The sequence below is a fragment of the Chiloscyllium punctatum genome, chromosome 41, assembly GCF_047496795.1.
Source record: "Chiloscyllium punctatum isolate Juve2018m chromosome 41, sChiPun1.3, whole genome shotgun sequence".
NCBI classification, from domain to species: domain Eukaryota; kingdom Metazoa; phylum Chordata; class Chondrichthyes; order Orectolobiformes; family Hemiscylliidae; genus Chiloscyllium; species Chiloscyllium punctatum.
Genome location: NC_092779.1, coordinates 34,055,534 through 34,078,308, shown reverse-complemented (window position 1 = coordinate 34,078,308; position 22,775 = coordinate 34,055,534). Strand labels below are relative to the sequence as shown.

At 40.0% G+C, this 22,775-nt stretch overlaps 1 protein-coding gene across 12 annotated transcripts in view; it reads right to left on the bottom strand.

The window, feature by feature from the left end:
- Nucleotides 1–22,775, bottom strand: part of elmo1 (engulfment and cell motility 1 (ced-12 homolog, C. elegans)) — a 281,631-nt gene that overhangs the window by 85,128 nt on the left and 173,728 nt on the right. For all 12 annotated transcript variants that reach the window (XM_072560697.1, XM_072560695.1, XM_072560693.1 and 9 more), the window contains 2 exons: nt 19,762–19,870; nt 4,121–4,257 (listed from right to left, as the gene is read on the bottom strand). In XM_072560697.1, the coding sequence (XP_072416798.1) occupies nt 4,121–4,257; nt 19,762–19,870 (246 nt within the window). The remainder of the gene's footprint in view (nt 1–4,120; nt 4,258–19,761; nt 19,871–22,775) is intronic.

Below are 22,775 nucleotides of genomic sequence, written 5' to 3'. Positions count from 1 at the left end.
ACATGTTGTAAAAGTACCAGCCTCCACCACTCCCTCTGGCAGCTCATTCCATACATGCAATACCCTTGACATGAAAACGTTGCCCCTTAGGTCCCTTTTAAATTTTTCCCCTTTCACCTTTAACCTGTGCGCTCTAGTTTTGATCACCCCATGCTAAGGAAAATCCCCTTGTCATTCACCTTATTTATTAACCACATGACTTTATAAACCTCAAAAAGGTCACGCTTTCAAGGTGAGTGGTGAAAAGTTTAAGGGGGATACACGCAGCAAGTACTTTACACAGAGGGTGGTGGGTGTCTGGGACACGTTACCTGCAGAGGTGGTAGAGGCAGGCACGGTAGATTCATTTATGATGCATCTGGACAGATGCATGAGTAGGTGGGGACCAGAGGGATACAGATGCTCAGGAATTGGGCGACAGGTTTAGACTGTAGATTTGGATTGGCACAGGCTTGGAGGACTGAAGAACCTGTTCCTGGGCTGTAAACTTTCTTTGTTTCTTTCACTCCTCAACTTTCTTCACTAGTGAAAAAAGCCCTACTCTTTAAAGTCTATTTTTATATCTAAAATACTCCTTTCCCAGCAACATGTTTGATCATCGTTCTGTAAAACATCTTGAGGTGCTGCACATTGATGCAGCCATGATGCACAAGTGGTCAAGCAAGTGAAAGTTTGAGATGGTCAAAGGGACGTTAATCAAGAGTTTTCATTTGTCCTGAAAACCAAGTTGATTATTTTTGGAGCGATGTTCATCCAAAATGAGAGCATTATATTCATGACTGGCACCTAGTCAGCATTGGATAGGCTTTTAGGGTCTCATTTGATGAGTTACTCACTGCACAAAATCCAATATCTGACCAAATATTGAAACTACAGTATTTATGCAGCTGATCCAGTTCAGTTCCTGGTCAATGGTAACCCCTCCTCTACCAGCTCTCCTCACAGATTGTTGATGGTCAGGTATTTCAGGGTGGTAATTCTAACTAGGCTTATTCTTGTTGCAGGTGAGCATTTTCTGGTACTCATGGAAAGTATTGCTCACCTCAGCTCAATCCTGAACATTGACTAGTTATACTGCTCCTAGACATGGTCTGCTTCAGCACATGAAGAGTCGTGAATGGTACTGAACACTCTGCCATCCTCCGTGAGCAACCTGCTTCTGATTTTAAGATGGACGGAAAGTAATTGAGGAGCAATGGTATCCCATGGTAGATTGTTTGGACCTAGAACCCTGCCATGAACCATGCAGAGATGCCCCTAGGTTGAGATGAACACCTTCCAGTAGTGACTGAGGCTCACTTCTATTTTGTTGCTCAGCACTACCACCACTTGAAGATTTGGAATAGAATCCACCAGCTCACAACCTGGCAACCACGAGGTGTTGTAGGCATTAGAAGTAGAAGTGTATTGAACCTGAATTTATAATTGCATGGACAAACATATCCCTCGCACTACTATTACCACCAATTAAACCTGGGAACAAATCCTTTTTAAATAACAAGGAGCAGTGCCAGACATTAATAAACATGATTTGTCAACCTGGTGAAGTTACAAACATGCCGAACCAGAAGCAGCAGAATGTGACTGACAGGGATAAGTGATCCACAATCAATAGATCAGTTTAAAGGGCTTTAGCCCTGTTGCATCGAGTTACAAATGGAGGTGGGTAGTTAAACAAACTAATCAGCGGAGGAGTCTCCACAAGTATTTCCATCCTCAATAATGGGGAGCCGAGAATATCAGCACAAAGAACAAGATTGACGTATTTGCAACAACCTTCAGCCAGAAGTGCCAAATGAATGGTCCATCTAGAGATCCCCAGCATCACAGATTCCAGTTGTCAGGCAAATGGATTTCATTTCACATGATGTCAAGAAATGGCTGACATCAGTGGGTGTAGAAAAAGACCACTGTGGTATTAAAGACTTGCACTTGCTCTGGTACAGCAACAATGTGAAAATATCCAGTCCTATTCACAAAAAGCAGGACAAAAAGCAGAAACCTGGTCATGTATTGTCCCAGTCATTGTGCGGTTAATCACACTTAGTCAACAATAACCTGCTCATGGATGCTCAGTTTGGGTTCTATCAGGGCCATTTGACTCTAGATTTGTCCAAGCACAGACAAAAGAGCTGGACTTAAGAGATGAGATGAGAAAGTGCCCTGAGACATCAAGACAGCATTTGAAAATGTTATGAAGGAACCTGACCAAACTTTTATCAGTTAGAAACTAAGAAGTATCTCAACTGGTTGGAATCATACATAGAACAAGAAAGATCATTGGAGGGCAACCATTTTAGCTCCAGGGACATCAATATCAGAGTTCCTCAGATTGGTGTTCACCTACAGCAATGACCTTCCCTCCATCCGAAGCTAAGAGGTGGGTATGTTCTCTAATGATTGCACAATGTTCAGTATAATTCTTCAGTGTGATACTGAATCAGTCAGTGCTCACAGGCAACAAAACCTGCATATCATTCAGGCTTAGGCTAGTATGTGGCAAGTTGTATGCATGCCATGCAAATGTCATACAATGACTATCACCAACAAGAGAGAAACCAACCATCTCCCCTTGACATCGAACAGAATCAAAATCGTCTAGTCCACCAATGTCAACTTCCTGATGTTTACCATCAACCAGAAAATGAACTAAACTAGCCATACGCATATATAATAAAGTTGCAAAAAGAGAAGATCAGAGTTGAGCAATTTTGGAGCAAGTAACTCAATTTCTGACTCTGTAAATCCTGTCCACTATCCACAAGGCACAAGATAGGAATGTGATGGAATATAGCCTGCTTGCCTGAGTGTGACAGCAAAATACTGAGAAATTCCACACCATTCTGGACAAAGCGGGTTGCTTGATTATTACCCCAAACACCACATTAAACATTGTAGTGTACAATGGTAGTGTATAGGATCCACAGAACATACTGCAGTACCTTGCCAAGGTTCCCTTGTCAGTACATTACATTGATGAGATTTTCATTACCTAGCAGAATACGTATATGAGAACCCATGCAACTTCCTCCCAAATCACACAACATGCTGACTTAAAACAACAATTCTTTCCTTGTAATTGGGTAAAAATCAGGAAATCCCTCTCTGAACAGCAGTGAGGATATACATCACATGGACAATAATGGTTTAGGAAGGTGGCTCTTCACTACCTTCTCAATGACAATTAAAGATGGGCCTTACTAAAGACAGTCTCATCTCAAGATTGAATTAAACTGCCCTTCCCTTGTATTAGCCAAGATTCCTAGACAGTTGTGTATTTTCTTTCTATTTGCTATTGGTTTCAAGTTTTTAGTTAATGCATTAGATGTTAGTAGCTGCAAAGTTCGCCAGTATATTCAGACCACTTTTAGCACAGAATGTGCAGTGGGAAAACACTCAGAAGGTCACACTTACTTTGCCTGCCCCAATAGTGATGTCTTTGGTTTTACACTGATCTAATTAAAATTTGAATTGAATTCAGAATGTATTTTCTGTCTATTTGGCGCTTCACTGCAAACATTTAGAGTAGACAGTGAGTAAAACTGACTTGGCAAATGCTTTGTGCCTTGTCTCATAATACAACAGAAGACATGTCCTTAAAGCTACCAACTTATGTATAGATCTAACCAGCTTGAAAAATAGCTAGATAGATTACTTGATGTCAACATTACTCTAAAACAGGTTTCTATACACACAAAACCTGGAATGATTGGAATGAAACATCTGAGGGTTACACTCTCAAATCTCTGCAGACCTGTAAATGAGTTGAGCTGAAGGATCAGTTTATAAAAACCTTGCTGGAAGATTAACTATTGCTGGGGTTGAGTAGAATGTCAAAACCAGTCACACATTGCAGTGATTTCACACTGACATTTGACAGAATGGTTATTTCAAATTCTTCATGAAATTCAAAAGGAAGCTGGCATTGGTGCTGTTTCTTTTTAAAGCTACAAAGGAAATTCACCATATGTTAGCAATGTCAGGACTTGATTTGCTCAAAGTATCTGTTGGCATTACACAATGTGTACCAATAAATTATCTTTCACTTCAGGAGTATAAAACAGAAACCCCGATCTTCAATTCAATCATAGCCCAGCAACAAAAGAGCAGCAGCACTGACCTTGTTGAAGTCCTCAGACGTTGCTCTCATTTCCTTCCAAGTCTTATTTAACAGCTGGATGCAGATGCAGAAAAACTCCTCAAATGATCGGTCATGGGTAAAAAACATGGGGTGAAATTCATTGCAGGTGTCACTGGCTGTAGAGTCATGCGAAAATTGGATGTTGAGCAAAAATGGTGGGAAATGAGGAATAGGTGAAAGACAGAAGTGGGGGGGGGGGGCAAGTGGAAAGAGGGAAGAAGATTGAAGGAATGTGTGATAAAAGGGGGGGTTGAAAGAAAGCAATGGGGGGGGGATTGGAGAGAAGCATGGGCAAAGGAAGGAAGTAGAAAACATAACATTTTTACATACTTCAAACACTACATGATGAGCAACAGTACACATATTCTTATATGTGTATTCTTATATTCTTATACAGCTTCAACTAAACATATAGGCCTTGATTTTTACAGAGTTGTGGAGATGCAGAAACCGAAAAACGTGATGGGCAGAGCAGTATCCAGACATCCCACCCCCATTTCTGACATGTCTCAGTATGGGAGGAGGACACACAAGGGGAATCCAAACTTAGCAGGGTCACTTGAACACTCTACTGAGTTCAAACATAAAATATAAACTGCCAAAACAAGAGCCTTATCCCACAGTGCAGGAGTTAAGAATGCTTGGATCCGACAGAATTGCTCGGGGAAGGCAGATTTGATCTGGAGAATATTCAAGCTTTCTAAAACACACTATTCCATAAAAACTAAAAAAAAGACATGCTTGTGCCTGACAGTTGAAACAACTCTGATCTAGCAATTTCAAAGGTTATTTGTTGACCTAATCCTACATGCAATCATTGAGGCATTACTAGTGTTTGACTGCTTTCCAGAACTATCGTTATCCTGATTGGCAGGGCATTAAACTCTCGACTTAATTGGTTGTGAACTCAAAGAGGTTATTAAAGGATTTGCTGTCTTTCATGTGGCGTTATGAGTATGAACATTTGATACTGTATGGGTTAAGTACTTGAGGGGATTCAAATGCATTGAATGGGTTTTCATAAATAAGATTTTTGCCTATATAGCTGCAGATATTTAGAACATTTCTTAGTTTAACTCAGCATAGAACAAAGGTGAATTGATGACAGACACTGGATGAATTGGCATAGGGTTATAAGATGGTGGGGCATCAGGTGGCATTAAGCTAGCATAGAGCTATAATGGATTGTGGAAGTGTATGTATGGACATGGACCTGGGGTTAAATAGAGGCCATCTTTGAAATATTAGCTGCCAGACCGACAGAGCTTAAGTTTAAGAAGAAACTGAGGCAAGTCGATAAGATAGTCCATCATTTGGAATGCCTGTGCCCACCTCAGATTTGTGCCTGGGGATAGCAGGCCCAGGCTGGAGTCAGCATTGGATCCGATGGGACACTCTGCTTCTGAGGCAGGTCAGGCTAGCTGACTCAGCCAACACAAAAGTGAAAATCCAGTTTATACAGTCCAGTGCGGACTGATAAAACAACAAACCTCAAGGCTAACAAAAGGCTATTTGGCCCATTGGAAATCATCCTTTCATATATCGGTTTTTACTCAATAATTGCAACTTACTGATCTATGGTCCCATCCAGTCTGGGAGGATGAATTCTTTCATATTACTTGTAACAGTCACTGAGCTCTGGAACATCTTTCTAATAATAGTTTCACAATTACACAAAAATTTGCTCTTGATTCTACCCAGGGTCAGTGACTTATAGCGGCAGTCTATTTTTAGATTTTTGCCAGCATGTTTCAACAAATTCAGTTTTCCTTGGAAGTCATAAATGAGTAATTGTGATAATATCTTCGCTGCAATATGGATTATGAACATTCAGATCAAACTCACTCACCCCTCCCTGGCCCTGGAAGTGACTGTCATTAGTATTATAGATTCCCTGCAATATGTAGAAAGAGCTAGAAATAACTTGATCTTAACCCTGCACATCTAATGACCATCAATAAGGAATTCATTCATCTGACAAACACTAAAATGCTCCATGAATTACACACTTTATAAGAAGAAATAATAAGATTTATTTATTTAATATGAAATGATTCCTCAGTTCAGTTGGTAAAGAAGTAACTTGTAACCTGTATTTATTAAACCACTTTGACATTATTAGGATGTCTAAAGGACATGACAGGCAATGAAGCATCTTTGAAGATTATTAAGCATTATAATGTAGGAAATACAACTGCCAATTTGTGCACAGCATTAACACACAAACAGCAATAAAGATATATGATCAGATTATGTCTTAATAGTTTTAGTTGAGAGATAAACAATTTCTTGCATTTAAGTTATTTTCAGGACTACAACATCTGATCAATTGCTTAATTAAAGTTAGGTTTATAAGAAAATAAAATTGGGTTAAATAAATATAATGACAAACATTTCAAAGGTGTTGGTAAATCTGTGTAACTACATGTGTGGTCATTCATGGCTACGTGGTACCATTTTTACGAGAGTTAGAAAGTTATGGGTTCACATTCCACTCTCAAAACTTCTGGACATCATCTAGGATAATGCCTCAGTGCAAAATTTGAGGGAACACTACACTAACATGCAAGGGTGCAAAATTTGCACTTGGTGGCAGATTTCAATATCCACCACCAAGAGTGGCTTGGCAGCAGCACTCCTGGTCCATTCGTTTGGGTTCTAAAGGACATTGCTGTGAGACTGGGTCAGCAGCAGGTGGCGATAGACCCACCAAGAAGGAAAAGCATACCTGACCTCATCCTTACCAATCTGCCAGCTGCAGATGTCTCGGTCCGTGACAATATCTGTAAGAGTGACCACTGCACGGTCTTTGTGGAGACAAAGTTCCACCATCACATTGAGAATGCCACTATCACTGTGCTAAATGGGATACACTTCAAAAAGATCTAGTAACTCAAGACTGGGCACCCATGAGATGTTACCATCATTGAATTTCCCACTATCAACATCCTTGGGGTTACAGTGACCAGAAACTCAACTGGACTCCCTACATAAGTACATAGTGACTACAAGAGCAGGTCAGAGGCTAGCAATATTGCAGCAAATAACACACCTCCTGGTTTCCCAAAGCCAGGCCACCAACCACAAGGCACAAGTCAGGAGAGTGTTGGAATACTCCCCACGTGCTTGATATGTGCAGCTCCAACAACATTCAAGAAGTTTGACACCATCCAGGACAAAGCAGCCCATTTGACTAAAATCACATCCACAAGCATTCACTCCCTCCATCACTGATGCTCAGTCGCAGCAGTGTGTACTTATCTATAAGATGCACTGCAGAATTCACCGAAGATCTTGAAATGGCATCCTTCAAACCATTGATCACTTCCATCTAGAAGGACAAGAACAGCAGATACATGGGAACACTACCACCTGCAAGTTCCCTCCAAGTCACTCGCCATCCTAACTTGAAAATATATTGCTGTTCCTTTACTGTTGCTGGGTCAAAATCCTGGAATTCCCTCCCTAAGGGCATTGTGTGTCAACCTACAACATATGGACTGCAGCAGTTCAAGAAAGCAGTTCACCACCACCTTCTCAAGAACAATTAGGGATAGGCAATGCTGGCCAACCAGCAATACTCACATCCCAAAAGTGAATTAAATGGGTGAAACAATAAAAAAAAGAGGCTCTGCCTCTCCTCACAGAAGACCGTAAACTGCCACATGACACTACGTGAAGAAAAGGCAGTAGTGTTATCTTAGCATCCCATAAACACGTCTTCCTCAAAAAAAATCATAAACTTGAAATTATCAGGCCATTATCTCATTGCCTTTTGTGAGAGTTTGCTATGCTGATTCTGTCCTATATTATGACAGTAACCTTGCTTAAGAGGAATTTCATTGGCCATAAAGCGTTTGGGCTTGCCCTGGTGACATAAAAAAAGTAAAATAGAAAGGTTCTAACCTTTCTAACTACTTATGGGACATTGGTTGCCAACTTTACCTTATGTAATCAATGCAATTCACAAGTAATTAATTGATTAGTTTGAGATGTGTTAATGTGCTTGAAATGTAAATTTTAAATGCCCAAAACTAGGCAACATTTGTCACTTGTCTCCTCCCTTTGTTTTAAGGAGAAACAGCGATTATTTTAATACAAATATGTTGAAAAATGAATTAGGAGCAGGAACATACAGCCAGCCCCTCAAGTTTACTGTGCTTTCTGTCAAAATCAACCACCTGATGAAGGAGCGTCGCTCCAAAAGCTAGTGCTTCCAATTAAACCTGTTGGACTATAACCTGGTGTTGTGTAATTTTTAACTTTGTACACCCCAGTCCAATACCTCCATCTCCAAATCATGTCAAAATCATGTCTGGTTCTGATCGAAGAACTTCATTTCCCAGTCTACATTTATATCCTTTGATACGCTTCTTAATGAAGAATCTATCAAACCCTGCCTTAAATATACTCAATGACCCTGCCTACATCGCACTCTGGGGAAGAGAGTTCTAAAGACTCTCAACCCTCAGAGAAAATAATGATCTTCATCTCAGTCATAAATTGGAGGCCTCTTTTGAAAAACTGTGCATTCAAGTTCTATAGTCTCCTTCTCAAGGGGAAACAGCTATTCAGCAATTAACATGTCAAATTCCTTCAGGACCTTAAATATTTCAATTTGATCCCTGTTCATTCTTCTGAACTACGATGGATATTGGCCCAACCTTCCTTCAAAAGATAACTTCACTTACGTACTTGCACCTTTTGTGATTCATTTACCAAAGTATCAAGATCCCTCTAAAGTACAGAGTTCTGTAATCTTTCTCTGTTCAAATAATATGATGCCCTTTTCTACTTAGTGCTGCAGTGAAACAGTTCATATTTTCCTACATTATATTCCATCAACCAAAGTTTTGCCCACCTACCCAACCATCCTTGTGTCTCTTCACAACTTATTCTCCTATTGATCCTTGTGTCATCAACAAAGTTAGCAACCACTCATTTGGTCCACTCAGCCATTTCATTGGGATAGATTGCAAACAGTTGTGGTTCCAACACTAATCTCTGTGGCACTCCACTCATTACATCTTGACAACCTAATAATGATCAATTTATACCTATTCTGCTTACTGTTAGTTAATTAATCCTTTTTTCATGCTACATCCTACATCATGAAGTCTCCTTTTGATTTGCCACTTTGTCAAATGCTCTCTGACAATTCAAGTCCACAACACTTATGGGTTTCACTTTAACTATGTTGTCTGTTACTTTCCGAAAACTCCCAACAATTTCTTCAATCATGATTTCCTTTTCACAGAACCGTGCTGATCCTAGCTGACTGTATTGAAATTAAGTAAGCATCCAGCTCTAACATCTTCCCTATGACAGATGTGTGGTTAACTGCACTGTAGCTTCTGGTCTTTCGCCTATCTTGAATAGAGGAGGTACATTTGGTATTTTCCAACCTTTGCTGAATCTAAAGAAATATGGGAATTTACAATCAGTAATCATCTACTTCTTTTATGACCTAGGATCATATCTAACAGCATCCAGTTCCAATAATTCTTCACTCTTTTTTTTTGTAAGTGCTTTAAGTTTCTTCGTATTTTTGACCCATTGACTGACGATTATTTCTGGGATGTTACTTGTTTCTTTTGAAGTGAAGGCATACGCAGAACATCTGTTTAATTTGTCTCTCCTTTCCTTATTTTCTGTTATCAATTCTTGACAATCTTAACAATACCAATACATGATTTAGTTATTCTTATTCTTTTAAAGTGCCTGCAGAAATTCTTACTGTTTGATTTTATATTTCAAAACATTTTCTCTCATAAGTTAATTGTTCCCTTATTTTCTTTTAGTCATTCTTTTTTTCTATTCTGTCCCATCCTATGACTTGCCAGTGATCTTTCTGGATTTTTATGCCTTTTACTTCCATTTGGTATTATCTTTAACTTACTCAGTTAGCTACAAATGATATGTACTTGCTCTATAGTCTTTCTTTCTAACTGGAATGCATCCTCGCTGGATGTTACAAAATATCGCCTTAAATGCCTGCCACTCCATTTCCACTGATTTATTCCCTAACCGAGATTTCCAGTTCATTTTAGCCAGCTGTGTTTTTATAGCCTCATTGTTGCCTTTATTTAAGCTAAAACACCAGTTTTGATCCATCATTAGTCCAAGGCCTACTCTTAACCCTATCAAATAGAAAGCAAAATTCAATCGGATTATGATCACTGCTACCTTGCAGCACCTTTACTATGAGGTCATTAAACTAATCAATTTGTATTGCATTAATGAGCTTTAAATCAATACAATGCAGCCTTATCAAGAGAATCAGTAATGAAATCCCGAAGTCCTTAAATCTCTAAGGTCTGTATCATACAAAAGATAAAATTAAAATAGGGAACGCTCCCTAACCCAAATATTGCCTTGTACATTGTGATCTATTATTGGAAAAGACTTTTCCAGATGATATCTTGTTGTGCTGAAGGCAAATGTGAAGAACAAAATCTTGACAAAGTCAGCCTTTGTTTTCAAAGTGATGCCGTTGTAGTGAGATTTCAATTCGTTTAACATGAACTCTGTCATCCATCAAGAACAAAGACAGCCTAATTTCACTGTTATAGAATCAATTCATAACATAAAATGAACTGTGTCTGAAAGACTTTTGCAATGGGGCATACAGCTGAAAGCCACTCATCACAATCTTGTCAAAGAAATAATTAAGCAGTGCTCTCAATACAGAAAAATCATTCAAGGCATAGGTTTTTTTTGCTATACTTTAAAATTTTGTTTTAGAATTTCAAACTTGGTTCAAATATCCTGCAGTGACTTGTTATACAAAGCCAATTATAACCTTGCTCACCAAGGTGACTCCTGGTAGGCAAACAGCTAAATGAGCCTGGGTAATCTACCCACACCATTCCCACTATCATCCTGTTGGTGCTGACCTTTATTTGTTTGCCTTTTGTGGACTATTGCCAGGCACAAATTAGTCAACAGAACATTCGTGACTACACTATAAAATGAATATATTAATTGTACAGCACCTATGACTTATCGAAACAATGAGAAGAGATTATGTAAGTAAACTTTTTAAAAATTTTTATTAAACTCATTCAAGAAAGGCACCAGGACAATGGATTTTGAATTAGAAAGATTCATACTATAGCAGTAAAGTATTTTCTTTAATGCTGGGACTGGATAGAGAAAGCTGCCTCTTCCACACTTGGAGGGAGTACATGATGCTGGAACTTGATCATAAAAGATTGGAAAATGGGTTTCATTTTTCAACAGAGGCATCTTTAACCCTGATAAGGACAAGGTTTAGCAAAAATAAATCAATTTTTCTTTTCAATTTAAAATGATTCTCTTTGCTCCTTTTGCATTTCTACCATTGATGCAGAAACATTTTTAAAAAATGATAGATTCGATGAATAAATCAGGATACATACTTAGGTTATACAAGAAACTAATGAGAAACAGCATCTTGATGAGGGCCGAATTTGTTTTCTTCTCTCTTTTCCTCAATCTTATCACCAACACATACCATAGCCTGGATTATTCCAGTTGATGGCACTCCCTCTGTGTTCCCTTTATTCTGTAGAAGTGCCTGGATTCTTTCTCACAAATGGAGATTAGATATTTATTGTTTAATTTATGGTTCGATTAATTGAAGCTCTAAGCCAAATCTTCAACAGAAAATTAGGCAAATTATCAAAACGTAGCAACAGGATGAAAACAAGGTTTTCTTGAACAGTATGGAATGGAACCGATGAGGGAGCAAGCTATCCTAGATCTGGTCCTACATAATGAATAATTAGTGATCTGAGTTAGGAATCCTCTTGGAAGGAACGATCACAATATGGTTGAATTTAGAATATAGATGGAAAGTGTAATGATAAAATTCAATACCAGGGTGCTGTGCTAAAACAAAGGACACTAAATAGGATGAGGAAGGAGTTGGCTAGACTGGAAGCAAAGACTTTATGGTGGGACAGTTGAGGAACAATGGATGATTCGCAAAGCAATTTTTCAAAGTGCTCAGCCAAAGTATATGCCAGTGAAAAGGAAGGACTGTAGGAAAAGGGGTTAATCTGCCATGCACGTCTCAGGAAATAAAGGAGACTATCAAATTGAAAGAGAAGGCATACAAAGTGGCAAAAACCAGTGGGAAACTGGAAGATTGGGAAAACTTTAAAAGTCAATAGAAAGCTACAAAGAAAAGTAAAATAGATTATGAGAATAGCTCAGAATATAAAGGTAGATAACAAAAGTTTCTATAAATATATTTTTAAAAATGGTTCAAGTAAACATTAGTCCTTTACAGATGAGGAGGAGGATTTGGTAATCGGATATAAGGAAATGGCTGAGACATTGAACGGGATTTTGTGTCGGTCTTCACAATGGAGGACACTAACAATATGCCAGTAATTGACAAAGTGACGAAGGTAGGTGAGGACCTGCAGACAATCATTTTCACGAAAGAGGTAGTGTTGGGCAAGCTAATGGAGCTAAAGATAGATAAGTCTCCTGGCCCTGATGGAAAGAGATGATGGGAGAAATAGCAAATACACTTAAGGTAGTTTTCCAAAATTTGGTGGAAGTTCCAGTAGATTGGAAAAGAGCAAATGTGACGGCACTGTTTAAAAAAAGGAGGTGGACAAAAGCTGGGGAATTATAGACTGGTTAGCTAAACCTCTGTAATGGGGAAATTGCTTTTATTACCAGGGAAGAAATAGCAAGACATCAAGTTAGAAAGTGTCCCACTGGGCAGACACAGCATGGGTTCATGAAAGGTGGGTCATGTTTAACTAATCTGCTGGAGTTCTATGAAGACGTTATGAGCACACTGGATAACACGGACCCAGTAGATGTGGTGTATCTAGATTTCCAAAAAGCATTAGACAAGGTGCCACACAAAAGACTGCTGCATAAGATACGGTGCATGGCGTTAGGGGTAAAGTACTAGCAAGGATAGAGGATTGGTGAACTAACAGGAACCAAAGAGTGGGGATAAATGAGTCTTTTCTGGTTGGTAATCAATGATTAGTAGTGTGCCTCAGGGATCAGTATTAGGCCTGCAATTATTCACAACTTACACTGATGATTTGGAGTTGGGGACCACACGTAGTGTGTCAAAGTTTGGGGATGACACTAAGATGAGTGGCAGAATAAAGTGTGCAGAGGACTGTGAAACCTTGCAGAGGGGCATAGATAGTTTAAGTGAGTGGGCAAAGGTCTGGCAGATGAGTTACAATGCTAATAAATATGAAGTCATCCATTTTGGTAAGACTAACAGTAAAAAGGACTATTATTTGAATGGTAAAAAGTTGCAGCATGCTGCTGTGTAGAGGGACCTGGGTGTCCTTGTACATGAATCACAGAGGCTTGGTCTGCAGGTGCAACAGGTAATTAAAAAGGCAAATGGAATTTTGTACTTCATTGCTAAAGGAATTGAATTTAAAAGCAGGGAGGTTATGTTGCAGCTGTATAGGGTGCTGGTGAGGCCACACCTGGAGTACTGTATGCAGTTTTGGTCTCCTTCCTTGAGAAAGGATGTACTGGCACTAGAGGGGGTACAGAGGATGTTCACGAGGTTGATTCCGGAGTTGACAGGGTTGGCTTATGAGGAGAGACTGAGTAGACTGGGATTATGTTCACTGGACTTGAGAAGAATGAGGGGGGATCTTATAGAAACACAAAATTATGAAGGGAATAGACATGATAGATGTAGAGAGGATGTTTCCACTGGCGAGTGAAACTAAGACACGAAGGCATGGCCTCAGAATTAGAGGGGATAGTTTTAGGACTGAATTGAGAAGGAACTTCTTCACCCAGAGTGTCGTGAACCTGTAGAATTCCATGCCCAGTGAAGTAGTTGAGGCTTCCTCATTGAAAGTTTTTAAATCTAAGATAGGGAGGAAAGGGTCGTGTGAGGGAGCCGTGGTTTAATAAGGAGTTGGAATCCCTTGTTAAATGGAAGAGGGCGGCCTTTGTAAAGATGAGGCGTGAAGGTTCAATAGGGGCGATTGAGAGTTATAAGGTAGCCCGGAAGGACCTGAAGAGAGAGCTAAGAGCAGCAAGGAGGGGACATGAAAGGTCCTTAGTTGGTAGGATTAGGGAAAACCCTAAGGCTTTCTATAGGTATGTTAGGAATAAAAGAATGACTAGGGTAGGAATAGGTCCAATCAAGGATAGTAATGGGAAGTTGCGTGTGGAGGCTGAAGAGATTGGGGAGGCACTGAATGAATACTTTTCGTCAGTATTCACTCAGGAACAGGACATTGTTGTCGATATGAATACTGAGGCACGAATAAGTAGAATGGATGGCTTTGAGATATGTAGAGAAGAGGTGTTGGAAATTCTGGCAAGGGTGAAAATAGATAAGTCCCCTGGGCCTGATGGCATTTATCCTAGGATTCTCTGGGAAGCAAGGGAGGAGATTGCAGAGCCATTGGCCTTGATTTTTGTGTCCTCTTTGTCTACAGGAGTAGTGCCAGAGGACTGGAGGCTAGCAAACGTGGTTCCCTTGTTCAAGAAGGGGAGTAGGGATAATCCTAGTAACTATAGGCCAGTGAGTCTCACTTCTGTTGTGGGCAAAGTCTTAGAGAGAATTGTAAGGGATAGGATTTATGCACATCTGGATAAGAATGATGTGATAAAGGATAGTCAGCATGGTTTTGTGAAGGACAGGTCGTGCCTCACAAACCTTATTGAATTCTTTGAGAAGGTGACTAAGGAGGTAGATGAGGGGAAAGCGGTAGATGTGGTATATATGGATTTTAGTAAGGCGTTTGATAAGGTCCCCCATGGTAGGCTACTGCAGAAAATACAGAGATATGGCATTGAGGGTGAGTTGGAGGTTTGGATTAGGAATTGGCTGGCTGGAAGACGACAGAGGGTAGTAGTTGATGGCAAAGGTTCATCTTGGAGTGCCATCACTAGCGGTGTTCCGCAAGGATCTGTTTTGGGACCATTGCTGTTTGTCATTTTTATAAATGACCTGGAGGATGGGTTAGAAGGTTGGGTGAGCAAGTTTGCGGATGATACGAAAGTCGGAGGAGTTGTAGACAGTGAGGAAGGATATGGCAGGTTACAGCGGGATATAGAGAAGCTGCAGAGCTGGGCAGAAAGGTGGCAAATGGAGTTCAATGTAGCTAAGTGTGAGGTGATTCACTTTGGTAAGAGTAACAAAAAGATGGGGTACTGGGCTAATGGTCGGATACTTGGTAGTGTGGAAGAGCAGAGGGATCTTGGTGTCCATGTACACAGATCTCTGAAAGTTGCCACCCAGGTAAATAGTGCAGTGAAGAAGGCATATGGCGTACTAGCTTTTATTGGTAGAGGAATTGAGTTCCGGAGTCCTGAGGTCATGCTGCAGTTGTATAAGACTCTGGTGCGGCCGCATTTGGAATATTGTGTGCAGTTTTGGTCGCTGTACTATAGGAAGGATGTGGAGGCACTGGAACGGGTGCAGAGGAAGTTTACCAGGATGTTGCCTGGTATGGTAGGAAGATCCTATGAGGAAAGGCTGAGGCACTTGGGGTTGTTTTCATTGGAGAAAAGAAGGTTTAGGGGTGACTTGATAGAGGTGTACAAGATGATTAGGGGGTTAGATAGGGTTGACAGTGAGAACCTTTTTTCACGTATGGAGTCAGCTATTACAAGGGGGCATAGCTTTAAATTAAGGGGGGGTAGATATAGGACTGATGTTAGGGGTAGGTTCTTCACTCAGCGAGTCGTAAGTTCATGGAATGCCCTGCCAGTAGCAGTAGTGGACTCTCCCTCTTTATGGGTATTTAAGCGGGCATTGGATAGGTATATGGAGGATAGTGGGTTAGTGTAGGTTAGGTGGGCTTTGATCGGCGCAACATCGAGGGCCGAAGGGCCTGTACTGCGCTGTATTCTTCTATGTTCTATGTTCTATAGCTAATTTTTTGAACAGTAAAGGAATTAAGAGTTATGATGAGAGGGTGGGTGAGTGGAGCTGAGGGCACAAAAAGATCATCCATGATCTTATTGAATGGCAGAGTGGGTCGAAGGGCCAGATGGCCTACTCCTGCTCCTATCTCTTATGTTAGGATCATAGAATTCCTACATGGTAGAAACAGACCATTTCGCCCTCCGAACAGTAACCTACCCAGACCCATTCCCTACCCTATACTTACCCCTGACTAATGCACCTAACATACAGGTCCCTGAACACTATGGGCAATTTAGCATGGTCAATTCACCTAACCTGCACATCTTTGGACTATAGGAGGAAACCGGAGCACCCAGACATGGGGAGAATGTGCAAACTCTGCACAGACGTTCGCCCAAGGCTGGAAACAAACCAAGGTCCCTGGCACAGTGAGGCAGCAGTGCTAACCACTGAGTCACCATGCCACCCCAACGTTCTTACGTTAAGGTAAAAAGATTTGGAGTTGAGTGGGTCAGATTCTAAGCTTTGGAAAATAACAGTCTAAAGAAAAGTAAAGGGATCTCAGGGCACACATGCATAAACTCTTAATAGTTGCAAGACAAGTCAACAATGTTAAAAAAATTGTAAACCAAAACAAAGATTCATTTCTAATGGAACAAAGTTGAAAAGCAAGGAGGTTAAATTTAGATAAAGCCTTAGATTAACCAAATTTAGAACACTAAGTATATTTATGGTCATTATATTACAAAAATTATACGAGGCATTCAGAAAGTTGCAAAATAAAGTGTTACAAAGTTATCAGAACTGAGGAGTTATAATAACTATTAGACAGATCAAACAGGTGAACATCTTTTCTCTTCAAAAACAAGAACTGGGATTTGAAAAAACTTTACCTTTGAAGAGGTGCTTAAAATTATTTGACAGGGTAGAGAAGATGTTTTCACTTAAGAGTCTAGGTGCAGTAAACATAAAATAGTCACTGGACTATTCAATAAAGAGTTCAAGAGAAATTTCTTTGTACAGAATGTGGATAACAGTGGAGCTCACTAATACATGGGTAGGATGAGGGAAATGGCATTGTGGCACAGAAGCTTTTGAAGGGAAATTTGAAAGGTACTTTAAGGAAAATGAATACTGAAGACAATGCAGATAAGGTCAGAAAATGAGGGGAATGTAAGCACCAACACAGACCACGTGGGCTGAATGGCCTGTTTCTATTCTGTACATTTGATTCATTTTTTTAATGCAATATTATAGGCTTGCCTCCTGGACAGCAGTCAGCCAAACTGACAGACTGGTTAACAGGTAAGAGGGGATATGACTGATCCTGCAACAAGGGTCAGAATTGCATTGTGACATAGTCGAGAGTGGGGGTGTTGGAAAAGCACAGCAGGTCAGGCAGCATCAGAGGAGCAGGATAATTGATGTTTCAGGCAAAAGCCCCTCATCAGGCCACTTTCTCTCACTATGCTGTGACAGATTGAACTGACAATCAGGAAAACTGGGGCAAGGCTGGAGATGCTGAATGAGCATCCTGGCTCCCTATGATCCTCACGGAGTGCTAGAACAATCATTAACGTCACAGAATGGCAGATTCCACTCTGGGTAGGCTTCTGGGAATCCCATAGACAATGACTTTAGTACCCAAGCTCATACTCTGCCTGCTTTTTGCTGGAGCTACATGCACAGCCTGATTTTTGTACCTGAAGGGTGGACAGGGAGTCAGCTTAGTCAATCCTGATACTTTAAAACTACACTTCATTCCGTATTATAGTAGGAATGAGAATAAAAACTTATGGCCTTGGACAGATAATGTGTGTTCAGCTTTGTTTGCAATCTGAGCTCAGCAACCTTATAGCAAACTTCAGTTGGTGCTGCTCCATCGTGTGATATATAGTTGATGTTTACTGTTGATGAAATCTATTGCTGCTGTACATCCACTCGTGCACACACTCCTAAAACATGACAAACGGCTATTTCTCATTTTGGCATACTAAGCTTCTTATGCAATGCCTCTGCACCTACAATGCACTTTTATCCATCCCTCTGGAGTCAGAAAACACTTCCAAATTACTTTTTTCAAACTTTAGTGAAAGGGAAAAAAGATCTTTGCAGAGACTTGGCAAGCCTTTGACTGAAATGCAAATATATTAACCATGAACCCCTGTTAAAAACACCTCTCAGTGCTTCTAGATATATTCCCACATTGCACCAAGCTTGTCATTTGATGAGAAAGACATGCAGGACTGCCAGTGGTTTGTTCACGTTACAGTGGTGTCTCTCTTTAGCATGGTCACCTGAATCCTCTATCACACATAAATTTCGATTAATATTTTATTCCCTTGGGCCTTTCCATTCACATTAGCAAAATAATTAATACAGAATCTGTAATGAAAAATGAGCTATTTACCAGTTCAAATTTATTACAAAGCTTAACTATAAGATTCTTTTTATTCCCTCAGAACATGGAATTTGAGGAGGTTCAAAAGCCATCTTGCAGCAAGGACACATCTGTCAATTCTAATGAAGTAACCCACATTGATGTAGCTCCTTTCATTACCACAATGAAATACTTCACAAGAACTGATGTGCTTTGGAAGTGTAGTTGCTTTTGAAATGTAGAAACTCCTTTGGTCTTACTAAATGCAACAAGATAATGATAATCTATTGTGTTTGGTTAAGGGATAAATATTGGTCAGGATATCAGGAAGAATGCCTTTGCTTTGGTCACTGTTTAAAGGTATGAAGTTGACTGTTCAGAGAGGTTTCTTCACCCAGAGAGTGGTGACCCTGGAATTCTCTGCATCATTTAACACCTTCCAACATATCTCATTGGCCCCTTATATTGAACCAACTCATCTGTACTGCTCCATTATGCAGAGTCTGTTGGCTAATTAGTGACTTCAGACATGTGACAACACAAGGGCTATCCATTAAATTCCTGCAGGTGACAAATTGATAATTAACTCTGTACAACATAATGTATCTGCACCATAACAAATCCAAGAATGCTTCTTGCCTCTGTCAATCAGCCAGATCTGATGTTCATTCCCTGGAAAATGCAGATGTGAAAACTTAAGAAGTTTCTCACAGGTAGTCATGAACTTTTGGAACTCTCATCTTAAGAAGCAAGTGTAGGTACAGCCTTGCAACAGTTTTAAGGTTAATGTGGATAGATACTAGATAAAGGTTATCTGGAGTACGTGGGAATATGGATTTGTCGTTACAATCAGATTAGCCATGATCTGGCCAGGAATGGTGGAGTAGGCTTGAAAAGTCAAAAGGTCAACATCTGCTGTTTTCAGTCCAGACAGCTGCCATTTGGCCCATCCATCTGGGTTGGCTCTCCACTAGCATAATTAACTATTAACTTCACTAAGTAGCATTTCAGTAGAGTTGTCCTAGAAGATGCTCAGCATAGTCTGGCTGCTTCTGCAGGAATCAAATGCTGGAGGAATTGCATTATGATACATACATCTAGCATTAACACTTGTAAAGGCCTGGAACCTATTTTCACAATGCCTTCTCTAAAATTAGTGATGCAGGGCACTGTAGCACAAGAATGGGCCAAAGTCTCGCAATTCTTATCACACCCACCTTAACAAAACAAATACAGAAATCAACAAAACATATAAACCTGTGGCTTGAAACATTTAAAGAAAACATTAACAGAATTGTGACAAACAAAGGCTCCTTATTTTAAGTGAAAGTATGTGTTTGTACTTAAAAATACAAGATGGAAACTTACGAAGTTCTCCCACTTTCAGGATTTCGCACAGCATCTTGGTGAGCTCAATGCTACTACGGCCAAATGGGCACTCATGCTTGTCTTCTCGACTGCTATTCTCCAGTACAATCTAGGAAGAATCCCAGGAGGGGTAAGGATGTTATAGTCATTTGCTCTGCAAGCTATCAGCATAGCAGTAGAAACAGTTCAATGGCTTTATATATAAATTGCATGCAATTTAGAAAGCAGCATTTAGGCCAGTGCTGGTTTTGATGCTGTATGCGAACATTCTCTCATTTTTCTTCACCGCACCCTATCAACAGAGTGTCATTTTCGGGATTCGTTTGCACTTGCGCACTTATCTAGCTTTTCCTTGAATACATCTGTGCTTTTTGCCTCTTCATTATGTGGCAAGATCCACAATCTCACCATTCTCTGGATAAAGAGATTTCTCTTGAATGCTTTGTATTCATTCACAGGATGAGGGCATTACTGGCTAGGCCAGCACGTATTGCCCATCCCTAATTGCTCACAGGGCACTTAAGAGTCAACCACATTATTGTGGATCTGGAGTCACATGTAGGTCAGACCAGATAAGGATGGGAATTGAGTAGAGACATTAGTGAGACAAAGAGATTAGTGAACCAGATATGTTTTTTTCTGACAATCGATAGTGGATTTGTGGCCATCATTAGACTCTTAATTCCAGATTTTTATCAAATTCAAATTCCATCAACTGCTGTGACAGGATTTGAAACCTAGAAGGTTACCTGGGTCTCTGGTTTAACAGTCCAGCGATATTACCAGGAGGCCGTCACCTCCTCTTTTTGGATTTCCTCTTGGATTTACCGATAACCAACTTGTATTCACAGCTTCTAGTTTTGGGCTCCTTACAAGCAATAATATCAGTGAAAATATAATGAGACTGACATTTCCACCATGTTACATTGCATTAGTAAGAATGGGTATGTAATATTTGATGGCAGATGAGAGAAGTTGGCACCATGACTGCTTCAGGAAAATCTTTTCAGTTTTGTGTGCGGGCATAATACATTGTGAGTAAGCTGGACAGTTGTATGTCAAAGTTCTAACTGATGGTGGCACGGAATGACATATAATGGGCCCACAGCAATCTCTTGCATTTCAAGTAAATTCTCCTGTCTTCTCCCATCACATAATTACTGTAATTAAGACATTTTACATTACTGCGCGAGGTCTCAAGATGTACTGGATAGTATCTCCAGGCCACAGGTGCAAAAAAAGATGCAAATATGAATATATCAAGAGATGACTCTTAGCTTTGTCATATTGAGAATGTGTTGCAGACAGCTCCAGCCCACAAACGGGATGAGGAGCAGAGAGAAGAAACAGGGTGCAACACTCAGCAATGCACGTCCATTTCCCACCTGTAAAGCTGTATTGCTGAAAACAGCATGCTGATATGTCTAGGTACAGCAAGCAAAAAAAGAAGAAATCTCTTCAAAAAAAAACTTGACATCCGATGTTGAAAATCTTTTCAAAGGTTCATCAATCTCTCAAAGTGTCACATAGAGTTATGGTCTCAAAGCTCTGCGCAGATCATAGCATCAGATTCTAACTCTACAGCTGAAGAAATATCAAACTGCTTTCATGTCATACAGATAAAATGTCGGCACACATCAAGGGCCGAAGGGCCTGTACGATGCTCTACTGTTCTAAGTTCTATTCCTGGCACCAAGTCTGTGGCTATTTAGAAGCCGGGGGGCCTTAAAATAACAATGATGTCAATGGTATTTGAGTCAAGTCTCGGAATGAAAAGTAAATGTAACCAGGTAACGTAATCTACTATCATCCTTTTTGATTTCAGCTTGGTTGGAAATATCAAATCTCACTCACAAGAAGTGACAGACACCTCCGACCCTCCCCCGCTACAGAAAAGAGAAATTACTCATAGCTATAACTGAAAGATAAAAAAGCGTACAATCGCACTCCTAGTTTCCACAAGGTCATAGAACACGACAAGTCCTCTAGTTGATGGATGTCATGAAGTCACTGCAATATTTCAATTTGAAATCACACTCCTGAACTGCTACCACCCAATGCTGTGCTTGAATTGTCCCATACACAATGCATTCCTATTCCAGGCACTGCAGTTTATGCTCTAATCAGCCACAACATGTCAGGTTTGAGAGATCCTGCAGCACAAGGCATCAAAATATATTCATGTCAACAATGAATAAATGCTATAGATCAGAACTTAAACTGCCAATTGTTCTATATAAATCAACACAAAACTACAGCAGGAAATAAATTATGAAGAGATTCCCCTTAACACATTCACTACAGAAGGCACCATTAGAATTGTCGCTCCTGGATCGGATAAACCACATAGTACAACAATCTGCCTATCATTAACTGTGTTCCCTAATTTGTTCAAGGCAATTCCACTCTACATCAATATAGCACTTAATTTTCTTATGCTGCACAGCTTCAAATAAGAAAGAATCCAGTCACAATTGTTAAGGGAAAAGTCCAACAAGTCTGATTCTGAATGCAGCCCACAACCCAAGTATTATTGATATCAGACATGGCTCAGTGGAAGCATTCTCACATCTAAGTCTGAAGGCTTGACTTCAAACCCCACTTGAGATACTTGGCATATGATTCTGGCACATTTCAGTGCAGTACCAAGGCATTCTCAGAGGTCTTGAGTTACTAAAGATTAAATCTTAAACAGAGGCCCCATCTGTCTTCTCAAACAGACATAAAAGATGCAATGGCACTGTTTCAAAGAAGAAAATAGTTCTACCAGTATCTTTGCCAATAGCTCCTGTCTCTCAATCAACATCATTAAACTAAATTAACTGGTCATTATAGCATTGTTGAATATTGGAACTTATCGTGATCTTCCTATTGTACCACAATAGCTACAATTCAAAAATAGTTCATTGGCTATAAACCACTTTGGGATATCTTTAAAAAAACTTGCAATTATAAAGCAATTTTCACAGTCTCAGGATACCTCAAAATACTTGCAGTAAATGCATTAACACTAG